The 23,099-nt window shown below is 61.5% G+C and overlaps 2 protein-coding genes across 7 annotated transcripts in view; both read left to right on the plus strand.

Annotated features, from left to right (window-relative positions):
• NISCH (nischarin) overlaps positions 1 to 3,048 on the plus strand; it is a 31,414-nt gene extending 28,366 nt beyond the window's left edge. For both annotated transcript variants that reach the window (XM_014536520.1, XM_014536521.1), the window contains 4 exons: positions 101 to 257; positions 710 to 838; positions 1,358 to 1,519; positions 1,833 to 3,048. In XM_014536520.1, coding sequence (XP_014392006.1) covers positions 101 to 257; positions 710 to 838; positions 1,358 to 1,519; positions 1,833 to 2,443 — 1,059 coding nt within the window. In that variant the 3' untranslated portion in view covers positions 2,444 to 3,048. The remainder of the gene's footprint in view (positions 1 to 100; positions 258 to 709; positions 839 to 1,357; positions 1,520 to 1,832) is intronic.
• Positions 3,049 to 3,064: 16 nt separating this feature from the next.
• STAB1 (stabilin 1) overlaps positions 3,065 to 23,099 on the plus strand; it is a 28,911-nt gene continuing 8,876 nt past the window's right edge. For 2 of the 5 annotated variants that reach the window (XM_005862346.2, XM_005862347.2), the window contains exons 1-37: positions 5,185 to 5,382; positions 5,999 to 6,052; positions 9,150 to 9,286; positions 9,660 to 9,775; positions 10,507 to 10,592; positions 10,662 to 10,731; positions 11,111 to 11,206; positions 11,504 to 11,614; positions 11,853 to 12,049; positions 12,258 to 12,388; positions 12,555 to 12,682; positions 13,173 to 13,261; positions 13,449 to 13,589; positions 13,721 to 13,864; positions 14,026 to 14,088; positions 14,356 to 14,469; positions 14,570 to 14,623; positions 14,837 to 14,917; positions 15,287 to 15,445; positions 15,804 to 15,869; positions 16,082 to 16,177; positions 16,410 to 16,496; positions 16,970 to 17,081; positions 17,472 to 17,658; positions 17,760 to 17,853; positions 17,959 to 18,117; positions 19,612 to 19,707; positions 20,338 to 20,433; positions 20,541 to 20,588; positions 20,764 to 20,894; positions 21,056 to 21,167; positions 21,596 to 21,673; positions 21,760 to 21,858; positions 22,003 to 22,101; positions 22,222 to 22,353; positions 22,506 to 22,634; positions 22,824 to 22,880. In XM_005862346.2, coding sequence (XP_005862408.1) covers positions 5,302 to 5,382; positions 5,999 to 6,052; positions 9,150 to 9,286; positions 9,660 to 9,775; positions 10,507 to 10,592; positions 10,662 to 10,731; positions 11,111 to 11,206; positions 11,504 to 11,614; positions 11,853 to 12,049; positions 12,258 to 12,388; positions 12,555 to 12,682; positions 13,173 to 13,261; positions 13,449 to 13,589; positions 13,721 to 13,864; positions 14,026 to 14,088; positions 14,356 to 14,469; positions 14,570 to 14,623; positions 14,837 to 14,917; positions 15,287 to 15,445; positions 15,804 to 15,869; positions 16,082 to 16,177; positions 16,410 to 16,496; positions 16,970 to 17,081; positions 17,472 to 17,658; positions 17,760 to 17,853; positions 17,959 to 18,117; positions 19,612 to 19,707; positions 20,338 to 20,433; positions 20,541 to 20,588; positions 20,764 to 20,894; positions 21,056 to 21,167; positions 21,596 to 21,673; positions 21,760 to 21,858; positions 22,003 to 22,101; positions 22,222 to 22,353; positions 22,506 to 22,634; positions 22,824 to 22,880 — 3,930 coding nt within the window. In that variant the 5' untranslated portion in view covers positions 5,185 to 5,301. Of the gene's footprint in view, positions 3,144 to 3,363; positions 3,418 to 5,177; positions 5,383 to 5,998; positions 6,053 to 9,149; positions 9,287 to 9,659; positions 9,776 to 10,506; positions 10,593 to 10,661; positions 10,732 to 11,110; positions 11,207 to 11,503; positions 11,615 to 11,852; positions 12,050 to 12,257; positions 12,389 to 12,554; positions 12,683 to 13,172; positions 13,262 to 13,448; positions 13,590 to 13,720; positions 13,865 to 14,025; positions 14,089 to 14,355; positions 14,470 to 14,569; positions 14,624 to 14,836; positions 14,918 to 15,286; positions 15,446 to 15,803; positions 15,870 to 16,081; positions 16,178 to 16,409; positions 16,497 to 16,969; positions 17,082 to 17,471; positions 17,659 to 17,759; positions 17,854 to 17,958; positions 18,118 to 19,611; positions 19,708 to 20,337; positions 20,434 to 20,540; positions 20,589 to 20,763; positions 20,895 to 21,055; positions 21,168 to 21,595; positions 21,674 to 21,759; positions 21,859 to 22,002; positions 22,102 to 22,221; positions 22,354 to 22,505; positions 22,635 to 22,823; positions 22,881 to 23,099 lie in introns of those variants that run through there. The other 3 variants (XM_005862350.2, XM_014536519.1, XM_005862348.2) reach the window with 3 other exon arrangements.

The raw sequence follows: 23,099 nt of genomic DNA on the forward strand, positions 1-23,099 counted from the left end.
CCTGCCCTGAGGTCTGTTTCAGGCGCGGTCTGGAAGAGAAGCTGCGTGCTCTGCCCGGCCCTGCTTTCCTGCAGCCCTAACCCAGCCCCTTTGTGTCCAGGTGGAGAACGAGGAGCTGAGGCACCTCATGTGGTCCTCGGTGGTGTTCTACCAGACCCCGGGGCTGGAGGTGACGGCCTGCATGCTGCTCTCCACCAAGGCCGTGTACTTCGTGCTGCACGACGGCCTCCGCCAACACTTCTCTGAGCCCCTGCAGGGTAGGCACCAGGGCTGCTGCCGCCCGGGAGCTGAGCCTGTGCCCAGGAGATGGGCCTGTTGTGTGGCCTCAGCAGTGACTCGGCTGCACTGGACTGAGAATCCCTTGGGGGTGGGGGTGACACGGCCCCCCCTCCCACACTGTCATGAGGGACCTAGGGTCAGACATGAAGGCTCCAAGCCAGGGCCTGGGGAGCACCTGGGCACTAGCTATGATAAGGGATGGAGGAGCTCTGCCCCTCCGAGCCCCAGGGGGGGGCTCCTGGTGACTCCACTGAGTCAGGCACGGCTCAGACTCTAGGTCACATTGCCCATGAGGCCTTGTGTGTGTGGAGGGGGGATGGTGCTCCTCAGCTGCCCAGGCCAGCCAAGGGGACCTATTCCTGCTGGACTCAGCTGTGCATAGGCCCCTCATGCTCGCCTGGCACAGCCCCCTCCCCCCTTTTCTCCATAGATTTCTGGCATCAGAAAAACACTGACTACAACAACAGTCCCTTCCACATCTCCCAGTGCTTTGTTTTAAAACTCAGTGACCTACAGACAGTCAACGTTGGGCTTTTTGACCAGTATTTCCGGCTGACGGGTGAGTGACCACTGCTTTGTCCTATTTTAGCGAAGGCCAGTGTTACCAGTGGGCTTCCACCTTCCATCTGTGGGTGCGTTATCGCAGGCAGGGTCATCTGCTCACAAGCCCCTTCACGGGAGCAGGAGGAAGCAGCTTCAGGAACTGCTGAGAGTGCAGAACTCACCGGCCGGGGCTCAGGGCAGGAGGGACAGAGCAGCAAGTGCGGGCAGTGCCGGAGGCAGGCCAAGTGGGCCCTGTGCTTAAGGCAGGATGTTTCTGACTCACACTTCCTGAGGAGAGAAGACTAAGCTCTTTCCCTAATGCCTCTGTGTCCCCTTCCAGAATAATGTCACAGCCCTTCCGGCCTGAGAAGTGGCTTTCTGTTGAGGCCCCGTGATGCTTTCCCACGTGGGCCTTGGCCCTGGCTGTGTGGTCTCCAGGTCCAGGCTGACCTGCTAGAGACTGGAGGTCACTCCAGCGGCAAGGACAGGGCTGGGAGCAGCTGCCTGTAACCGTGACCAGCCCCTTCTCCCACAGGCTGCTCCCCGATGCAGGTGGTGACATGCTTGACTCGGGACAGCTACCTGACACACAGCTTCCTTCAGCACCTCATGGCCGTGCTCTCCTCCCTGGAACGCACGCCCTCACCTGAGCCTGTGGACAAGGACTTCTACTCTGAGTTTGGGAACAAGACCACAGGTACCCGCCCCGCTCAAGCTGTAGACAGGCCATCTGGCTTCACCAGCCCCGAGGGTGCAGTACGCCCGGAGCACTCTCTTCCTCACTTTCTCTTGTCCCGCTCAGCCAGCTGGGGTTTCCCATGGCAGAGTCTCCATCCCAGCAAACCCCTAACCATCTGGTAGACGCACCTGCTCTGGGCTGCTGGTCTGTGGGTCTCTGCCTGGGCATTGGGGCTTGGAGTGCTCCTGCCTGCCTCTGGTGGCCTGTGGCCACTGACACTCGTAACACACCACAGTTCCAGCTCCAGCCCAGTGGGCATCTCTCTCTACAGGGAAGATGGAGAACTACGAGCTAGTCCACGCCAGCCGTGTCAAGTTCACCTACCCCAGTGAGGAGGAGGTCGGGGACCTGACGTTCACCGTGGCCCAGACAATGGCGGACCCAGGGAAGGCACCGGCCCTCAGCATCCTGCTGTATGTGCAGGCCTTCCAGGTGGGCACACCGCCACCTGGGCGCTGCAGGGGCACGCTGCGCCCCAAAACGCTCCTGCTCACCAGTGCCGAGATCTTCCTCCTGGATGAGGACTTTGTCCACTACCCGCTGCCCGAGTTTGCCAAAGAGCCACCACAGAGGGACCGGTACCGGCTAGACGATGGCCGCCGCGTCCGGGACTTGGACCGTGTGCTCATGGGCTACCAGACCTACCCGCAGGCTCTCACCCTCGTCTTTGACGATGTGCAAGGCCACGACCTCATGGGCAACGTCACCCTGGACCACTTTGGGGAGGTGCCAGATGGCCTAGCCAGAGCCGGCCAGGGCCGCGAGGTCCAGTGGCAGGTGTTTGTCCCCAGCGCCGAGAGCCGAGAGAAGCTCATCTCACTCTTGGCCCGCCAGTGGGAGGCCCTGTGCGGCCGGGAGCTGCCTGTTGAGCTCACTGGCTAGCCCAGGGCCCTTGGTGTCCAGCATGGGCGTCCATTCAGTGTGGGGAAGCAAGCTTTCTTTTTTTAAAAAATGATTTCTCCTCCTTTTGGTACCTTCATTTGACTGTCCTCCCACAGAATGTGAACATACATGTTCAGTTGATTCTTTCTAATCCCGGGAGTGACAGTGCCGGCCCCTCCAGGGCCTCCTGTGCCATCGGCCTCCCGTGGATCTGTTGCCTGCCCCTGGTGGTGCATGGCAGGTGCAGCAGTGCCTAGCTTCTGTTGTAGGACTGTTGTGAACACGGGGTGTCGTGAGTCCTCTTTATTCCCTTACACGTGTTCTTCTGAAATGTCAAGTCCAGTCTCGTTGATGTTGCTGTTGTCAGGGTTTGCTGCTTATCATTGAGCTGGCAGCAAAGTGCACATTGGAAGTTCCCACCCTGTGCAGTTTTCCTAAGTGAAGGCTGCTTTCTCCTGGTCCAGACGAGCAGGAGAGCCCCGTGGGGGCGGGAGCCCCCAGGCCTTGGGGCTGCGGGATGGGAGCAGGGGACCTGGAGCTGCCAGCACCGAGTGTGGCTCCTGTTGCCTATTTTCTCTATTCCAATAAAGTAGAGTGTGACACTGTCTGGGTCTTTTATTTCAGAGTCCACTGGGGTTCCAGCGGGGCATTGGCCCAGGACATGCCTGAGGGAGAGAGGGTCCCCTAGAGACGCAGGAAGGTGAGGTATTAGGGGAAAGGAAGGAGGGAGGAGAGGCAGAGGGGGTGACGGCAAAGGGAGAGGCTCTCCCAGGGCCAGAGGCTGGGGGGGCAGTGCGAGGGGCCTATGGACAGGGCTGGGCTGGGCTGGGCTGTGGCTAAACCATGAGCCTCAGTTAAGTGAGTGCGGAACCCCCGGGCATGGCTGGCACACAGGCTCACTGCCCTTCTGCCTTCTCCAGGTCTGGGATGTCTCACCTGGCCAACCCCACCAAAGGCTGCAGCCTGTTGTCAGGGTAAGGCCTAGAGTCGGGATTCTTTACTGTGGGGTCTGCAGGGGGCAGGCCTGTGGGGAGCTGGCCCAGGTGGGGTCATGGAGAGGAGACCCATGCCCATCTGCGTCTGCTCATGTCCTGAAAGTGGGATTCTCAGGGAGCCTGCTGAGGTAAAACCTAGGACTTCTTTGGGACCCAGCCCTTGTGCCCCTCCTTAACTCATTTCTACCTACTCCAGAGCAGGGCTCTTAAGCCCACTTGCCTCCCCCTCTCATCCTGGTCCCATCAGAAGCCTCAGTCCCCAAGGTGCAGGGCCATTGGGGAGGACCAGGGAGGAGATGAGTGAGGAGTGGCCACCCTGGCTCCCAGGCCTGCTTCTGCTCTATTTTCCTTGGTGCCAGCAGTTGGGGATCCTGGCCTAGAGGACCCATCGCCCTCAGGAAGACGGGGTGTTGGGGGAGCCACTAAAGGGTCTCCCCACTGAACCTCCTCAGCCAGATCACAGACTGGCCAGTGTCCCCACCAGCTGGTAGAGGGAGTGGGAGCCTGCTGAGGATGAGTAGGAGGGGGCAGGGGACAAGGCTTCCCCCAGTCAGGCCATTATCAAAGGCATTTACAGATGGCCACCTGCCTCTTTTATCTCAGTCCTCTGTAAACAGGACAGTGACCCCAGAGGCAGGGTGCACCATTCCCAGGTATGGCACACGGAGGCCTCGCCACCTGGGCTACTGTCCCAGGCCCCACAGCCCAACATGTTAACAGCTGACCAGCCTGGCCCAGTGAGGACTTGACCTACTGGGAGAGGCTGTGCAGTGTCGGGTGGGCGCGCTCTTTGGGCAGCAGTCGTGGGATTTGATCTCCCTTAGACAAGTTACCTAGCCCCCTCTGAGCCTCAGTTTCCCCACCAGTAACAGGGATAATGAAAGTGGCCACCGTCATTCATTCATTCATTCATTCATTCATTTGTTCCGCAAATCTGTATTGAGCTTCTGCTGTGTAACCAATCAGATCCTGTCCCTGTTCTCCCATAACATTCCAGCAGGGGACAAAAAATGAAATAAACCAGGGTCAGCTTGTGGCCAGTGCTATGAGGAGATGAAAGCTGGTGACCTTTCAGCTAAGACTGGACCTTGAGGTCATTCCCTGAGAGTAGATCTGGAGTGACGGCAGCAAGGCAGCTGCTTGACGTGGCTGATACAGGGTGAGGGAGAGCCGCAGAGGTCAGGGAGGCCGGCCTGGCGTGGACAGGTGTGCAGAGCAGGGCTCCTGAGTGGAGAACAGATGGATGAATCGGGAGGCAGAGCAATGCAGAGGCTCTGGGGAGAGAAGGGAGGGGTAGGGATAAGGCTGGGGCTGGACTAGTCGGAGGGGTAGCTGGGGCAAGTGAGAGGAGGAGTGGTCCACTGTCCACTTGGCACAGAGCCTGGCAGGGTGTCCGAGGCCTGCTCCTGCCCTCGGCAGTTGGAAAGGTTGATGCACATAAACCTGATTCAGGGGCTGAATCCCCCAGGCCCTCTGCAGACGCTTGGGTGGAGAGTGGTGTGCATTTGCATTTGGATTTGTTTCTCAGCCTCTGATAGACCCCAGGTTCGTGGTTAATGGTGGACTTGGAGACTGTGGTGCCAGGAGAAGGTCCCGGGGCCAGGAAGCCCTAGCAGGGCCTAGGCCAACCATGCAGGGGTCAGTAGCCAGCACCTTCCCTTCCGCCTGCAGGCTGCTGATAGGCAGGAGGAAATCCTGGCGGGTTCCTGTGGGGGTGAGCTGGCGGGGCCTCGAGGCTGCTTTTAAAGCGAGTGCCCGCCCCCATCCCACTTGCCCGCCCTGTGCCTGCCTCCCAGAGCTCATTCCCCTCCCAGGCTGCCCCAGCTCTGTCCTGGACAGTGTGCCTGCCAGCCACCGCTGTCCATGGCAGGGCCCCGGGGCCTCCTCCTGCTCTGCCTCCTGGCCGTCTGCCTAGCAGGCTCCCGCCTCATCGGGGGGCAGAAGGTGAGTGTGAGCCAGTAGCAGGGGGTTATCCAGGTGCCCAGGCCCTGCTGGCCAGTGGTGGGAGCAGGGAGGGAGTGTACACAGGTCGGACACAGGTCTGGGGATATATGAGCAGCTGGTACATGTCTGACCTTCCCTGAGCATCTCCTTAGGCTGAGCTCTGTGTGTGGCTGCTTGGGGTGGCAGCCTGCTCTGCTCTAACGGTGCCCAGCCAGCCTGCCGTGTGGTGTGGTGTGGTGTGGGCAGCTGTCCCTAGGTCTTCCAAGCCTGAGGGTGAGAGGCACAGAGCCAGGCCTGTCTTCCTGCCCTCCAGCCCGGACTGAGGCCCGGTTTCTGTGTCCCTGGCCTGAAAATTAGAGTTGTGATTTCTAACCCTCGCAGGGCTGACCGAGAGGCTCGCGTGGCACAGATGTGTGCGGGTGGTGGGTATGTGTTATGCGTGTGTGTGCCTGTCCCAACCCCCAGAGTGCCCAGTGGCAGAATAGGTCTACTGACCTCAGTTTATCTGGGTAAATGGCAGCCAATGATAACACCGTCATGCCTAGGAACTGCCGTTTACTGAGCACACCGCCCTGGCACACCCAGTGTTATCCCCTCAACCTCTCCCCGCCCCTAGGCAGTGGGTCCTGTTCTCTACCTGAGGAAGCCAACGCCCAAGGATGGTGTTCAGGTCAGTCCAGCTCGGCTGTGCCCCAGGCCACCACCTGCAATTCCCCGCCCACCTGCAGTGTGGGAGCAGCAGAGGGGTCCTGGTGTGGGGCCCTCAGGCCCATATGATCCCACCCTCCAGGCTGCCCCTGTGCGGCCCCCCAGGCCCCATAATAGGGACATTGTCCCAACTGGAGTTTCTGGAAGAGCCTTCCATCCTAAGTATGGAGAGAGTCACCTGGCTGGGGCCGGCCTCCAGGAAAGGGACCCTCCCCTGCATGGCCAAGTTCATCTGGTCTCGGGGCAGCTGCTTCTGTCCCCATATCACTAACAGGCAGACTGAGGTCAGGAGAGAGGAAGGATTTACCAGGATCCCAGTGCCAGGCAGCATCAGGATGGTAACCCAGGCCCCTGCCACCTTCGGGCGTTTTCTCTTGTACTCCTCATGGTCCCTCCGGGAAGAGGCTAATGGACCTCGCCAGGCTCAGGGCCAGGTCAGGGATGGGGACGGGCAGGTCTGAGGCTGAACAGGTGACGGTGATGGTGGAAGAGCCGAGGGTTACAAGCTGTTCGTGCAGGTGGTTTCCTGCTCCCTCCCTGCCTCAGTTTCCCCATGTGCACAATGCAAGGGATTTCAAAGCCTTGCTACTTCCTCATGTTCTGGGATCGGGTCAGTGAGGGGTTTCAGACGGGACTTTTTCCTTGTTGGAGACCCAGGGTTCTGACCACCTCTGAGCCTGGACTCCGGGGCTGGGGCTCGGCCAGCCTGGGCCAGGGAAGAGGGCCCGGGGTTCTTGTTGACAGGGACACAGCATTGCAGGCCTCCTCACACACTGTCAGCCACTCAGCCCTCTCAGCATCCTGTGTTGTTGAGACCCACTAAATAGTAGGAAACTGAGGCTCTGAGGGGAAGGGATAGCCTCTGGGTCACACAGCAGTGAGGGGCGGGTCAGCCGGGAGAGGCACGGCCGGCTTCCGGGGGGAGGGGGTCTTAGCACCTGTCCCTTCCACAGTCTGTGGCCACGCACCTCCGTGCTAGGAGTGTGCTGTGGTCCCCAGCGGGGTTTGAAGGCAGAGGGGCATTGATCCAGGCAGGGGAAGCAGGTTGGGGGCCCCTTCCTCTGAGGGACTTCAGTTCTGGGCCCTGGACCCCCACTTTTTTGGGGGAATTTCTTCCACGTTCTCACAATAGACTCAGCACCTCAGGTCCTCAACTTCCCCAGCAGCGTCTCTGTGGGAAGCAGACATTGCAAAATTAGTTCTGGATTTGGGCAGGGAGGGGGCAGCACCCGCCTGGCTCGGGCAGATCCCGAGGTGCCCCCAGGAAAAAGGGAATCTGAGTCAGCACTTGGATGTGATCCAGCCTCACTCTGCCCAGCGGGACCAGCAGTGACAGTGAGACTGGGGGCGGGGGCCGCTGATGCTCCTTCCAGGCCACCTCGCAGGAGGACCCGAGTGCCTGCCTGTGGGGTCCCAGGAGGAGTGTGGTTTCCCACAGATTCACAGATGAGATGTCCTGTGATGAGTGTCCACCAGCACACAGGGCTCCGGCCTCCTCCTGTGCCCGAATCCACCTGCCATTTGGGCAGAGAGCGAGGGCCGTGTGCTCTCATTGCCCAAGGCCCCTCTCCAGGGCCGACCAGCGTTCCTCTAAGAGCTGGCCCGAGATGAGCAACCTGGCAGCGGTGCCCAGCGAGCTGTCCAGGTGGCCCTCCGGGAAGCCCGCTGCCTGCTGAGCCTTTGCCCTGAGCCAGCAGCTGCCAAACCCTGGAGTTGCCCAACTTCCTAGCCGCTCCCTGGCTCAGCAAAGACCCAGCCTGGGGTGGGGAATGAGACCTCACTCCCGGCCCTGAGGCCGCTCGCAGCAACTTCCCTCTGCAGACCGCAGAGGCTCGAGCGGAAAGGGGCAAATCACAGCGGCGGCAAAAGGCCGTTTCTCTTCTCGCTTTGAGAGGCCACATCCCTGATGTGTTCTAGGAAAGAGATGTCCTGTGCTCTTTGGACCAGTGTGGTCAGCATTTTCTAGATGAAAACATCTTAGCCTTCCAGGCCGTTCCCCAAGCTCCCCCTTCACCAAGCACACCTTCCGTGGCCCCTTCTCCCGCTCACATTGCTTCCGTCCCTCTGAGGTGCCGTGCTGTCGGTTGTTGGGACTTAGTTGCTGTAGAGGCAGCCCCAGGGAGGGGCTTGCAGGAGCTATATGAACACGTGGCTGCAGGGCTTGGCACTCTCAGGGGGCGGGCAGCCTCTCCCCCCAACCCCCACCTGTTTTCCTTGCAGCAGCCAGAGAGCCCTTTAAAACACAAACTGAGCCTCGATGGCCTCGGCCAAGTCTCCTGCCTCCTTCAGGTCCTACCTCAATTGTCACCTCCTCCAGGAAGTTGCCTGGGCCTGCAGCCTGGCTCCTCTCAGCTCCCTCACCGCCAGCATTGCCCATTTGATGATGGACAGTGGACCACTGGGTCCAGCCAGTGGGGCCGTGAGCCAGGCCCTGGGTCAGGGCTCCCAGAACATGACAGATGCCCTCGCATGCCTGCCCCCGAGAGCCAGCCTCCCGGGTCTGGGCAGGCTCCTGGGTCCCTTGGGCTTGCGGAGGGTCATTTGGCAACAGGTGCAGATATGCTCGGAGCAGAGTGGGGACAGGTCTCCCCTCCCAGTGTCAGCCACATTGTTTACTGTTTTATTTTTAAGTGAAAGGTGAGACTTAGCACTAGGTGGAGAGTCCAGGTTCTAATCCCTGATTTGCACGCTGTCACTGGGTAGCTCTGAGCAAGGGCCACCCACTGGGGGGTTCAGTTTCCTCATCTGAATGGGTTGAGGTGGAACTAAGTGGCTAGATTCTCTTCGTGTCGGAAGTATAGACTCTGAGACTTCCGGCCATGCCTGCGGGGCCCTGGGCAAAGGTATGCGGCTGTGGACATAGGGACATGCCGTGGCAGTCACAACCGTGACAGGCAGGTATCCCCGTGTCTCGGGGCCTTCCCTGTCCTCATCGCATCCCCACTAAGCAGCTGGGAAACCAAGGCCTGGAGAGGGATGCGAGGCCCTGCCTGGTCAGGACAGAGTCAGGACTGGTCCAGGGTCCAGGCCCCTCATTCCAAATCCCACCCGTGGCCCAGGTGTGGTCCAGACTCTGCAATGTGAAGACCAAGTTGGTCACTCACATACCCTGCACCGTGTGCCCCGCCATCAAGAAGCGGGAGTGTCCCTCGGACTGGCTACGTGAGTTCCCGGAGAAGATATCGCAGGACTGCCGGTGTGGACCCCACCCCATCCTTGCCCACTTCAGGGTCATCCTGTGGGGTGTCAGGGGGACAGGAGGGGCCGGGCGGGCCTGGCAGGGTCTCACTTATCTACACATTTGTTGGTCCTCCAGTGGGGAAAATAGAAGAACAAGCAAGAGGGTGGGGCAGGTGGTGTTTATTGAGTATCTACTGTGTGCCAGGCCCTGTGCTCCACTCTGGGCCCGGCACATAGAGGGGAGGTGGAGTAGGAACACTGCAACCTACACATCAGGAGGCTGGGGTGGGGGCTGCAGGCTGGGAGCCCTGCCCACCACCCTGCCTACCACCCTGCCTACTGTTCTACCTACTCCCTTGCCCACCTCCCTGTCCATCCTTTATCCTCAGCTACGAGGTGCAGCTAGGGGGCTCTCTGGTGTCCATGAGTGGCTGCAGCATGGGATGCTGGAAGGTCATGGTGCAGAAGGCCTGCTGCCCTGGCTACTGGGGTTCCCAGTGTTTCGGTATGGTACGGTGGGGGGGGGGTCCCAGTGCTATGGTACAGGGGGGTCCCAGTCTTACGGTATGGTACAGTGGGGGGGGTCCCAGTGTTACGGTATGGTATGGTGGGGGGGGGTCCCATTGCTATGGTACAGGGGTATCCCAGTGTTACGGTATGGTACGGTGGGAGGGGTCCCAGTGCTATGGTACAGGGGTGTCCCAGTGTTACGGTATGGTACGGTGGTGGGGGGTCCCAGTGCTATGGTACAGGGGGGTTCCCAGTGTTACGGTATGGTACGGTGGGGGGGGGGTCCCAGTGCTATGGTACAGGGGTATTTCAGTGCTATGGTATTGGGGGGTCCCAGTGTTACGGTATGGTACGGTGGGGGGGGTCCCAGTGCTATGGTACAGGGGTGTTTCAGTGCTATGGTATTGGGGGGTCCCAGTGCTATGGTATTGGGGGGTCCCAGTGCTATGGTATTGGGGGGTCCCAGTGCTGTGATATGAGGGGCTCCCAGTGCTATGGTACAGCAAGGGGTCCTCACTTAGTTCCTAACACCCCAGCCCTGGGCTCCCCATCTGCAGCATCTGCCTGCATTCCCCTCCACCGTGTTCACTTAATGGACACTTACTGAGCCAACACAGCTGGCCGCCTGGCTCTGGCTGCCTTGGGGAGGGGCCACCAAGAGCTGCTGGGTCAGGGATGATCTAGAGTTCTTAGACCACAGCTGACTTATTGGATGGGGGTCCACAGAGTGCCCTGGAGGGGCAGAGACCCCGTGCAACGGCCGTGGCACCTGCCTGGATGGCATAGACAGGAATGGGACCTGCGTGTGCCAGGTGAGAGTAGGGCAGGCGGGGTGGGGGACCGTGGAGGGGCCGCTCTGACTGGGTGTGCTCCTCCACCAGGAAAACTTCAGTGGCTCCGCCTGCCAGGAGTGCCGAGACCCCAACCGGTTCGGGCCTGCCTGTCAGTCAGGTGAGCTCTGGCAGGAGGGCCGGCCAGTGTCCCTGTGGGGGCCTGTGGAGACCCAGCTCTACAACCAGCCCCACCAGTCTCTCTCCCAGCCCCCCAGCCTTTCGCTTCCCCTCTAGGGACACAAACTGGTTCATCACACCTCCAGCCCTTGCAAGGTTCTTGGGGGCCTCCTGGAGGGCCTTCTGAAGCCCCCCTGAGCCTCCAGCCTGGGCCAGGTGCCTCCTTGGGCTCCTACCACCCTGTAGTCCTGCCGCACAGCTCTGCACTCGAAGTTGTGCCTGTTGGAGCTGAATTCTGGAAATGCAGGGGCAGGGGCTTGATGTCCTGTGTGTCCCTGGGGGAGGCTAGGGTCCCACCTGTCCCTGGGTGTTCTTCCCAGTGTGCAGCTGTGTGCATGGCGTGTGCAGACATGGGCCACTCGGGGATGGAAGCTGCCTGTGCTTTGCTGGATACACTGGACCCCACTGTGACCAAGGTGAGCAGTGCTACGGGGACATCCAGGGCAGCGGGTCCTTGGTGGCCAGAACAGGAGGGGTCGACTGGGTGACAGATGAAGCCTGAACCTCAGCAGGAACTCTTTCTGCACCCTGATTTCTTTCTAAGTAGGAGAGGCACACAGCTGGTCAGGGGGAGAGGGAGGTCTCATCTGAGGCTCAGAGAGGGCAGGGCGCTGGCCAGAGTCACACAGCAATTTGGGCAGAGCACCTCTGCTCCCGTGTTCCTTTCCAACCTGGGGTTTCGGCCACTGCAATACTCTCCCCTCTCCACGCAGAGCTGCCCGAGTGCCAGGCCCTGCACTGTCCCCGCAACTCCCAGTGCTCTGCCGAGGCCCCCGCCTGCAGGTGCCTGCCTCCCTACACCCAGCAGGGCAGCGAATGCCAAGGTGAGACTGTGACGCAGGGGCAGGGTAGGCAGGCACTGGGAGGATGTCCTTTTAAACCAGCACGTGCCATCTGGCCATTTATAGGGAGGAAGAGCTGTCCCTGAGGGAGGTGAAAGGGGCTTGTCCCCAGAGTCTGGGTCAGCCTGCTCACCCCCTCTTTGAGCCATCCCGCTGGAAGCTGTGGAGGAGACAGGCTCTTGGGAGCTAAGCTCACTTGGGCTTTCTCCCTGCCCTGCAGCCCCTGACCCCTGCCGGCCATCGCCCTGTTCCCCCATGGCCCAGTGCTCAGTGAGCCCCACCGGGCAGGCACAGTGCCGCTGCCCCGAGAACTACTATGGCGACGGGACAGTGTGTCTGCCCCAGGACCCGTGCAGCACCAGCAATGGTGGCTGCCCCAGCAACTCCACCTTATGTCTGTACGAGGGGCCCGGCAAGGTGAGCCCCTCCGTCCACCCAGCACACTGGCTGTGGGACCCTGGGCAAGTCGAGGGCCTCTGGGAGCCTCAGCTGCCCCATTTGTGAAATGGGGAGAGAACGACACCCTCTTCTCGGAGGGCGGTTTTGGGGACCGAGCAGAGCTCGGTGGGTGTGGCAGATGCCAGCCGTCCTCGCGGACCTGATGTCACCCTCTGGCCCTGCCCAGGCCTCCTGCACGTGTAAGCCAGGCCTGGTCAGCATCAACGGCAACGCCTCTGCAGGCTGCTTTGCCTACTGTTCCCCCTTCTCCTGTGACCGGTCAGCTACCTGCCAGGTGACCCCTGATGGAAAGACCAGGTGGGCACAGGGGCCTAGGGGTGGGCACCCGGGCAGGGCAGAGAGGGTGGGCTGGGCGAGGGGAGGTGTGCACCCTCAGCTCAAGGCCCTGTGGGGACAGGTGGGGGTGGGCCAGGAGGTGGGGACTGGACCCACCTTCTGCCCTGATCAGTTCTCTGCCCCCTAGCTGTGTGTGCAAGGAGGACCAGGTGGGGGATGGGCATGCCTGCTACGGACACCTGCTCTACGAGGTGCGGAAGACCAGTGCCAGCGCGACCAGGACCCTGGGACTGAGAACCGCTCTCGCCATGCTGGGTGTGTGGCCTCGCCCCTGAGCCAGCTCTCCTGCAGGGCGGACTCTGCAGACGTAGCTTGCTTTTCGGCCCAAGTACTATGGAGGCAGAGTGTCTGTGGAGGGTGCACGCTGGAGGTGGGAGCTAGTCCCCCAGACCCTGGGGCCCACATCTACCCTAGACCTGGATCCAGTGCCCCCTAGCACAGCTCTCCAAAACCAAGGACTGATGCCTTAGGGCAGTGGTTCTCAACCTTCCTAATGCCGCGACCCTTTAATACAGTTCCTCATGTTGTGGTGACCCCCAATTTCATTGTTACAAAGTGAACATCATTAAAGCATAGTGATTAATCACAAAAACAATATGTAATTATATATGTGTTTTCCGATGGTCTTAGGCGACCCCTGTGAAAGGGTTGTTTGACCCCCAAAGGGGTCGAGACCCACAGGTTGAGAACCGCTCCCTTAGGGTCTCCCCAGATCCATTCTGACGCACCCTCTCCTGTCCTCCAGACCAGGGCTGCCGGGAGATCCTCACCACATCGGGCCCATTCACCGTGCTGGTGCCGTCCCTCTCCTCCAGGATCTCCTGGACCATGAACGTGAGCCCCTCCCCACTGAGGAGCTGGCCGTGGCCCTTGCCTCCTTCCTGGACCCTGCCCCAGGCCTGTACCCTCTGGGGAACTGAGGCCTGGGAGGCATTGATCCCCTCTGTAGCTCGAGCAGGGTGGCATGAAGAGGACCACCTGCCCCAGGTCCCCTAGGCACTCGATCCCCTTGTGCCCACAGACATCCTATGCCCAGCAGCTGTGCAGACAGCACATCATCGCCGGGCAGCACATGCTGGAGGACTTGAGGACCCAGCAGCAAACACGCAGGTGGTGGACACTGGCGGGGCAGGAGATCACTGTCACTTTCAACCACTTCATGGTGAGGAGGGGGGACTGGGGACCAAAGGAGCCCCAGGTGCGAGGACACGGCTCCAGCAAAGGTGTGGAGGTGGGACAGAGTCAGGCCCGGGGCTGGCATGTGGAATCGGAGCCCGGGGTCTCATTTTTCAGCATAAATACTCCTACAAATACAAAGACCTGCCCCAGCAAACATTCACCGTCCACAAGGCCAACTACCCAGCAGCTAACGGCGTCTTCCACGTCGTCACTGTCCTGCGGTGGCAGCCCCCACCGGAGCTCCCGACTGACCCCCAGGCAAGCCAGTGTCCTCCTCTCCCCCGACCCTTGCCACTGGGTGACCTCTGACCCCCCACAGAATGTAGAGAGGTGGTGCTGGGCAGGGCTAGAGCTGCCTTGAGCTGAAGCAGCCTCATTGAGGACTCCTCTGAGGCCCTAATGCTTGTTCCTTCCTACAGAAAACCATTGGCCAGATCCTTGCCTCCACGGAGGCCTTCAGCCGGTTTGAAACCATCCTAGAGGTGAGTTTGGGGGAAAGGTCCTAGTCTGTCTGATCTTTTGGGCCAGGGCCCCTTATTGTCCGGAATCTGGCTCACAGTGACCTGAGGTTCTGGAGTGGCACAGGCCTTTGCCCCTGTCCCCATCCTAGAACTTGCCCGTCACCATCCTGAGGTTCTGCAGGTCCCACTGTTGATGTCTACCGCTTATTCCTGGTGGGAGTTCCCAGGCAGGGCTCAGAGGTGGGGGCTGGCCACACAGCCTCCCTGAGCTCCCTCCCACCACCACAGAACTGTGGGCTGCCCTCCATCCTGGACGGGCCCGGGCCCTTCACAGTCTTTGCCCCAAGCAATGAGGCTGTGGACAGCTTGCGTGACGGCCGCCTGATCTACCTCTTCACAGCAGTAAGCTCGGCGGGAAGAAGGGGCCGGGGACATGGGGGGCATGAGGGCTGCCCTCTCCCCTACCAGGCCTCCAGCAGCCAAGCCCTCTGTCCCCTGCCAGGGTCTCTCCAAACTGCAGGAGCTGGTGAGGTACCACATCTACGACCATGGCCAGGTGAGGGCCTTCCTCCCAGAGGGTGGCCAGCTTGCACCCGAGGCTGGCCTGTCGGGGGTTTGTGTGTGGGCTCCAGCCTTCCCAGGGGCCCTTCTCCTTTCCTTGCCTGTCTGGACTACTAGACCACAGAGTATCGTCACCTGGAAGGACCAGGTGTGGCCCCAAGGTGTGTGGCTAGTGCCCAGCCTAAGGCCACCCTCTCCTCTGCCCCAGCTGATGGTTGAGAAACTCATCTCCAAGGGCCGCGTCCTCACCATGGCCAACCAGGTCCTGGCTGTGAACATCTCCGTGGAGGTGAGGGCAGGAGCACCGGGAACGAACGGAGGGGCTGGTGATGAGTGGCCAGTCATTCGGCCTCTTTCAGACCTGCCTTCATGCTCCAAGCCTGTGGCCAGCAGGCCCTGGTGGGGGTCATATGGGCGGCAGCACAGATCAAATCCTGCTCCCGGCGCCCGACAGGCTGGGGGGGCTCCAAGGAGGAGGAGGGGGAGCACGTGGGTGGGGTGCTCCCTGGCAGAAACCATGAGGTCAGGGCACTGAGGCTGCAGCCGTGTTGCCAGGGCAGGAAGCGTAGCCCAGGAGAAGGGAGGGAGGACAGCAGGGAGGGGAGGCGGAGGCAGGGGCGGGGCTGAGCCTGCTGTTACCCACTGGGCTCTGCCGCAGGGGCGCATCCTGCTGGGACCCGAGGGCGTCCCGCTGCGGAGGGTGGATGTGCCGGCTGCCAATGGTGTGATCCACATGCTGGAGGGCATCCTGCTGCCCCCAACCATCCTGCCCATCCTGCCCAAGCACTGCAGCCAGGAGCAGCACAAGATCGTGGTGGTGAGTGCACGCCGCACAGCCGGCCGTGCTGAGACCCACCCAGTGCTGCTTGTGGAGGGGTCACCCCCGAGGGTGGACTGGTGGTGGCCCCGGCTGCTGTTCATGCCTTTGAGGCCTCTCTTGCATCTTCCGCCCCTGTCTGCAGCCTCCCTGCCCAGGCCCAGCCTCGCACTCACCCTAAGCTCCTTCCTACCGCAGGGCCTTGGTTCTTGTCTGCCCTCTGCCCACACGCCATCTCCTGGCCCTCCTGCTGTTGCCTCTGTCTCAGACCCAGCCCTTGGCTCCATGCCACTTTCTTAGGGTAGGCTGAACACATAAACCAGGACTAACGCTCTCCCCCTCCCCGTGCCCTGCGCAGGGCTCCTGTGTGGACTGCCACGCCCTGAACACCAGTAGCACCTGCCCGCCTAACAGCGTGAAGCTGGTGAGCAGAGCTTGGCCCAGCCCTGAGGGTGGACTCCTGAGTGCCCGGGGTCAGGGTGGGGCCCTGGGGCTGGGAGGTGAGGCTGGACCTGGAGGTTCAGCACCCCTCAGCCCTGCCGAGGGTGGGAGTGCTGGACCCAGGGAGCCGAGGACTCATGCCCAAGGCTGCCCGAGACCCATACCTGCTGACCGGCTTGGCATGGCCCACCCCAGGACTTGTCCCCCGAGGAGTGTGTCTACACCCATGACCCTACTGGGCTCAACATCCTGAAGAAGGGCTGCGCCCACTACTGCAACCAGACCTTCCTGGTGAGCCTGGGCGGGCACGCTGTCCCCGGTGACCTGGGGCACTCGCTTCTCCCCGGGGCCCCCAGGCTGGGCGGAGCGGCTGCCCTCCTCAGAGAGATGTGCCATCCTAATGGTGGAGAGGGGGTGTCCCAGGGGGGCCTCACCACCCCCTTGCTCTAGAGAAGGGGCCAGGCGGCGGCAGCAGCTGGGGCAGTGGGGGTGGCATGGGGCAGACACGCTCCATCTCTTACAGAAACCTGACTGCTGCAAAGGGTTCTTTGGGCCTGACTGTGCGCAGTGTCCTGGGGGCTTCTCCAACCCCTGCTATGGCAAAGGCAACGTGAGTCCCCTGCCCCCGGCTGAGATGGGGCGGGGTGGGCCGGGGGTAGACTTCTCCAAGGCAGCCGGTGACTGGCTGTGTGTCTGAGCCAAGTCTATCTGGCCTCCGGTTCCTCACATCGAGGCATGGAAGTGGAGTCATATTATAGTTAGAAAGAATTACCTGATAGCTGTTTATATCTACTTTCCTAAAGGCTATTTGTGAGAGGTTTTCTTCTGTGGCCTGTTTTCGCCACTTCGTGACATGGGGTTACTTTACGCCTGGCCAGGGAAGGGCCGAGGAGCTGTCTAGGTTGGGCAGGCGTCACCGTGAAGCCTCCAGGCCTGGAGCCCTTTAGGGGGCAGCTCTGGGCAGCACGTGACCTGGAAGATGCGGAGAGGTCTTCCAGGGGAGCCCAGTCAGCGTAGGAGCAGGTGTTGGGGGGGATGTGGAGACCCCTCCCCGTGTCTGACCCTGCTCCTGCCCATCGCCAGTGCAGCGATGGGATCCTGGGCAACGGGGCCTGCCTCTGCTTCCCAGACTACAAGGGCGTCGCCTGCCACATCTGCTCCAACCCGAACAAGCACGGAGCCCAGTGCCAGGAAGGTGGGTGTCCTGGCCCGGCTGCCTGCCAGGGAGAGAAGGGTTCTGCTTGGGGAGGGGCTGGGGACCCCAGGAAGGGGACAGAGCCCAGGAGGAAGGGGTCAGCCCCAGGAGCGGGGGAGGAGAAGTCGATGTCTCCTTCACCCCGGACAGTAAGAGAACCGTGGTTTAATCTAAAGCATCCGGGATTTTGGTCAGACAGAGAGGAGAACTGGGTGGGGGAACTGGGGGCAGGGGTGACTGAAAGCAGCAAATGCCCCTCTCATTTCCTCTGCCCGCCTTTGACTTGGTGAGCCCGAGTGCTGCCCCGTTCCCAGCACTCCCCCAACGGCATTGGCTCCCAGCCAGCCCTGCCCCTGCCTCAGTTTCCCTGCTCCTTTCTCCTCCCTACAGATTGCGGCTGTGTCCATGGTCTATGTGACAATCGTCCAGGCAGTGGGGGTGTGTGTCAGAGTGGCACATGTGCCCCTGGCTTCAGCGGGCGCTTCTGCAACGAGTCCACAGGGAACTGTGGGTCCATGGAGCAGGCCCAGAACTGCCACCTGCACGCCCGCTGTGTTAGCCAGGGGGGCATCGCCAGGTGAGGGCTCGAGCTTCCTCTCTGCCCGTCCATGACTTCACTGCTCAGCCTCTAGCCTCGCCCAGAGGCTCACTGAAGGCCCCTCCCTCCCCCTCCCCCAGGTGTCTCTGTCTCGATGGCTTTGAGGGCGATGGCTTCTCCTGCGCACCCAGCAACCCCTGCTCCCGCCCCGACCGTGGTGGCTGCTCAGAGAACGTCAGTCTCCTTGTCCACTCCCTGAGTCCTGCTTCAGGGGCGGGAGGAGGGACTCCTCTGCCCTCTGCCCTGCAGCCCTGACTCGTTTATCCGTGGCTCTCACAGGCCGAGTGTGTCCCTGGGGCCCTGGGCACCCACAACTGCACATGCCACAAAGGCTGGAGCGGGGACGGCCGTGTCTGCATAGCCATTGACGAGTGTGAGCTGGACACGCGAGGCGGCTGCCACGCTGACGCCCTCTGCAGCTACGTGGGCCCCGGGCAGGTGAGGCACACCGGCCTGGGACAGCAGCATAGGGTGGGGGACATCCGTCCTGGGTCCTCTCCCCACACCCCTCTGACTCCAGGAATGTCCCCTCCGAGAACTGAAGCTCAGGGTCTCAAGCCTCAGACACAAATGAGAACCAGATCTGAAGTACTGAGTCGTACGACCTGGAAGCATCAGGCATGTGCTGGAAGCCATGAGAGGCTCCGGGAGATTTTTTGTTTTGTTTTTTTAAAATAATGTTAGAGCATATGGATTTTTAAACATTTTTAAAAAATGTTTCTTATTGATTTCAGAGAGAGGAAGGGAGAGGGAGAGAGAGAAACATCAATGAGAGAGAAACATCGGCTCCCTCCTGCACGCCTCCTACTGGGGATCGATCCCACAACCTGGGCATGTGCCCCACCCGGGAATCAAACAGGTGGCCTCCTGGGGCATGGGACAACATCCAACCAGCTGCACCACACAGGCCGGGCACGGCTCCCGGAGTTTTAATGGAAAGCGCATTCCAGGGCCAGTCTAGGCAGCATTTTTTCCAAATCGGAGGCTGTGACTCCCGTCTCTCAGGGATAAAGAACTCTTATAACCAAACCAGTGAGTCCTCTGCTCTAACTGGGCACTGGGGCCAGCGTCTCCGGCAGTCAGTTCATTCATTCACTCATCGGCTTCCCACGTGTTACCAGAGCCTGTTCCATGCTAGTTCCTGTTCTAAACGTAGGAATTTGATGTTGAGCAAATCAGGAAGAGACCTCTGCCCCAGGGGAATGACAGCCCCAAATCTTTACACTCATGGGCATGGCAATCTCAGACTCGTCACAGCGTCTCAGAACTGGGGGCCTTCCGTGTAAAGCGTTTCGGCCTGATACACTCGAGGGCGAACTGGCATTTAAGAGCATCTAATACGCCAGCGGGGAGGCCAGGCCTGGCTGCTTCAGGATCAGCCTCTTCACGGCCCAGGGCTGTGCAGGGATCCTGGGCTCCCTGTCCTCCCACACCACCGTGGCCTGAGCCACCAGCCCAGGGGCCTTCGCAGTGAGAGCTCAGATGTGCATGAGCACTGAGCTCCAAACTCCACCAGGGGCTTTCAAGTCCAGACCTGAGGGCTGGAGTAAGGCTGAGATGCCCCAACTTGCAAACAAGGGCAGCTGAGATCTGGGGAGTCTCACCAGGCAGTCACCTGCAGTGAGGACAGGCCTCTAAGTGACAGTGGGAAGGATCGGAGCTGCTGAGCAGGGGAGGAGGGTTTGCCCTTGGCAAACACCAATCCGCTCACCCCATACCGCTGACCCCAGCAGTCCTGGCAGGGTCTCCATGGTTACTTCCCTGCCGATGCCATCACTACCGGACTCATCCCGAGAGCCAGTCTTCCCTCCGGGCCTCAGTCTCCCCATCTGGAGCACAGCTCTCCACGGTGGGGCTGGGGGAGCTCCAGGCCTCCCAGAGGAGCCAAGGGGGTGCTCCTGGTGAGATGAGGCCCTCTGCTCCCCTCTCCAGAGCCGGTGCACCTGCAAGCTGGGATTCGCGGGGGACGGCTACTCGTGCAGCCCTATCGACCCCTGCCGGGCAGGCAACGGTGGCTGCCATGACCTGGTGAGAAGGCTTGGAGCCTGGGGGGTCTCTCTGGGGTGGGCCTCGGCTGCAGCTCTCTGGGTATCCCTGTCTCTGGTCAGAACCGACATCTTTCTAAACCCCAAATCCAAACTGTGTCACCCCCTTGCCACAGGATAGAGCTTTCACTCTTTATTACGGCCCAGTATTGCCCAGCCTGCTCTCTGCCCTGACCCCCACTGCCCGCCCTCCACACTTCCCTCAAGGTCACTCTGAGCTCCTTGCTGTCCCCCATCTCGCTCGCTCTGAGGCCACCATGCCGCTACCGGTGTATTCCGGAGGCGTATTCCGGAGGCTTCCCGGAGCCACACCTTTGGCCAGCTAGCTCCTTTCCTGAGGGTACAGGCCTCCCCAGACCTGGGCTTCCATGACTCGTATATCGTGACGGGGTGGGTGATGTCAAATGCACAGTGATCTGAGCGGCCAGGCACACCAGGGGCAATGCAGCCGGGGCGGCTGGAGAGGCAACCGGTGGGGACAAGTGGTTGGAAAGGCGGATGGTAGGAGGATGGGTGGCCAGGGTGGACAGAGAGATGGAGGATGGGTGCTGTCCAGCTTGCCACATGGGTGCTAAATGGAGGGCCATGATTCTCTGCCCCACCCCCACCCCAGGCCACCTGCCAGGCAGTGGGGGGAGGCCAGCGGGTCTGCACATGCCCCCCTGGCTATGGGGGTGATGGCTTCAGTTGCTACGGAGACATCTTCCGGGTGAGTGGTTCCCTGTGCTGGGGAAGGGGCAGTGCTGGGGTCCCTGGAGGGGAGGGAAGCTCGGGTTTGTCCCTAAGCCCATGGCCTCAGCTCTTTCCCTCCCCTAGGAGCTGGAGGCAAATGCCCACTTCTCTGCCTTCTACCAGTGGGTTAAGGTAGGACGGGGCAGACTGCTGGGTGGGGCTCACATCCGGGAGGCCTCCTGGACACGGGTGCCCCATCACATCTCTCTAGCGGGCCGGGGGGCAGGCCTGGAGGCTGGGAGCAGGCGATCTCAGGGTGGGGGCTGCCTTCACCCTCCTCCCGTCCCTCTGCACACGGCATGCACAGAGAGCTGGCATCACGCTTCCTGCCGACAGCCGAGTCACAGCCCTGGTGCCCTCTGAGTCTGCCATCCACAGGCTGAGCCCTGAGGACCAGGCCTTCTGGCTGCAGCCGAGGATGTTGCCACAGCTGGTCAGGTGGGCAGCCAGGGTCGGGCCCTGGGAGGGGGCTTCTGTGTGAGGCCAGCTCCTCCCGGGGTTCTCTGCCTGGCATGTGTCCACCCCTGGGGAGAGCCCCGTCCCAGAGGTCTCTGCAGGTTACACTGATCTGTCCCGTGGTCCCCCCACTATCCCCGCAGGGCCCATTTTCTCCAGGGGGCCCTCTCTGAGGAGGAGCTGGCCCGGCTGGGCGGGCAGGAGGTGGCCACCCTGAGCCCCACCACACGCTGGGAGATTCACAACATCAGTGGGGTATGTGGTGAACTCTGGGCAGAAGGGGGGACCGTCTAGGGCATGGGAGGGAACTTGAGTGACTGCAGGCTTCCTGGACCAGGGACCCCAGGGGGTGAGATTGGGGTCCCCTCGCCCTGCCCAGGGCTGGGCTCGGAGGGTGTGCCAGGGACACTTTTGCCGCTGGGCTGGGCAGTGTTTGGTCTAGCAGTGACTGCCTGCCAGGGGTTGTCTGTCCATCCTTGTGTGTACACACCCCCCTTTCATGCATGGGCCCTGCTGAAGGTCCGTGTGCCCATCTGGTTACTCCTGAGTCTGAGGGTGTCTGGACCAGGCTGAGGGCCACCTGTGGGTGCCTGTGTGCCCAGCAGCCTCTCTGTTGGTGCTACACCCACTCTTACGTGTCTGCCTGTGTCCACTGTGGCTGAGCTCTGCCTGCTGCTTTCCAGAAAGTCTGGGTGCAGAATGCCAGCTTGGACGTGGCTGACCTCCTTGCCACCAACGGTGTCCTACACATCCTCAGCCAGGTATGGTGGCGGGGAGTGTGCCCAGGGCACCGCCCAGGCTGGCTGAGGGCAGTGACATGCTCACTAGCCCCCATGCTCTGTTACAGGTCCTACTGCCTCCCAGAAAGGACGCGCCGCGGGGGCAGGGCCTGCTGCAGCAGCTGGACTCAGTGCCTGCCTTCCACCTCTTCCGGGAGCTGCTGCAGGTGAGGGCGAGGGGAGAGGGGAGTTCATGGTCAGGGGCGCCCTTCCCCAGGTGTGGAGGTGGCTGGCCGGCCCCCAGGGTCAGGACCCAGGGTGATGATGCGATTATGCCATTCCCTGACCCTGACCCTGACCCCTGTCCCTAGAACTACAGTCTGGTGCCTCAGATTGAGGCTGCCACCGCCTACACCATCTTTGTGCCCACAAATCACTCTCTGGAGGCCCAGGGCAACCACAGCAGCCTGGTGAGGTCACTGGGACGGAGGTGGAGGGGGGGGGGCGCAAAGGGGCACGATGGGTGGAATGCCAGCCACATCCAGGGCCCTGGGTCGCCCTGGGTCGCCCTGAGCTTCTCCTTCCCTCAGGATGCGGACACAGTGCGACACCATGTGGTCCTGGGGGAGGCGCTCTCCTCGGAAACCCTGCAGAGGGGCGGACACCGCAACTCCCTCCTGGGCCCGGCTCACTGGCTTGTCTTCTACAACCATAGCGGCCAGGTTTGTGGGGACAAGGAGACCTGACCGTGAGGCCCCCTCTCTTTGGAGTTCCTCCGTCTGGGAGCCCCCTGTTCCTGGAGATAGCCCAGCCCTGAGGTGAGGGTGGGCTGGGCTGGGCTGGGCTGAGCCAAGCCTCCTGCCCCACTTCCCAGCCTGAGGTGAACCACGTGCCGCTGGAAGGCCCGGTGCTGGAGGCTCCTGGCCGCTCGCTCTTCGGCCTGTCGGGAGTCCTGACGGCGGGCTCCAGCCGCTGCCTGCACAGCCATGCCGAGTCCCTACGGGTAAGAGGCCCTGAGGGTGAGCTGCAGGGCCAGGGGAGGGCAGCTGCCTTTCAGAGCTGGGAGGTGCGGCCTGTCGGGCGGGAACCTTGGTCGGGGATAGGAGAGCTGTCAGCCTGCCGGAAGGAAGATGGGTTTGGGGCCTCCTCCCAGGGACCACCTGACGCTCTGCAACCCCCCTCTACCCCCCAGGAGAAATGTGTGAACTGCTCCCGGAAATTCCGCTGCTCTCGGGGCTTTGAGCTGGAGGTGAGGCTGGACTGGCGCATCCCATTCCCCTGTCACCTGCTCTCCCTGCCCCCAGCTCTGCTCGCCCAGGTGTGGGACACTGGGAGGGCGTGGCCTCTCCACTCCCTGGTAGAGGCCAGGAGGCCTGGGCCCAGGTCTGCCCGGAGCAGGCCTCACGCAGACTTGCACCCGGAGGCCTGTGACCTGTGGCCCAGGCCTGGATCCTGCCCGCCCTCTTCT

The sequence above is a fragment of the Myotis brandtii genome, unplaced genomic scaffold (genome assembly GCF_000412655.1).
Source record: "Myotis brandtii unplaced genomic scaffold, ASM41265v1 scaffold164, whole genome shotgun sequence".
Taxonomy (NCBI): Eukaryota; Metazoa; Chordata; class Mammalia; order Chiroptera; family Vespertilionidae; genus Myotis; species Myotis brandtii.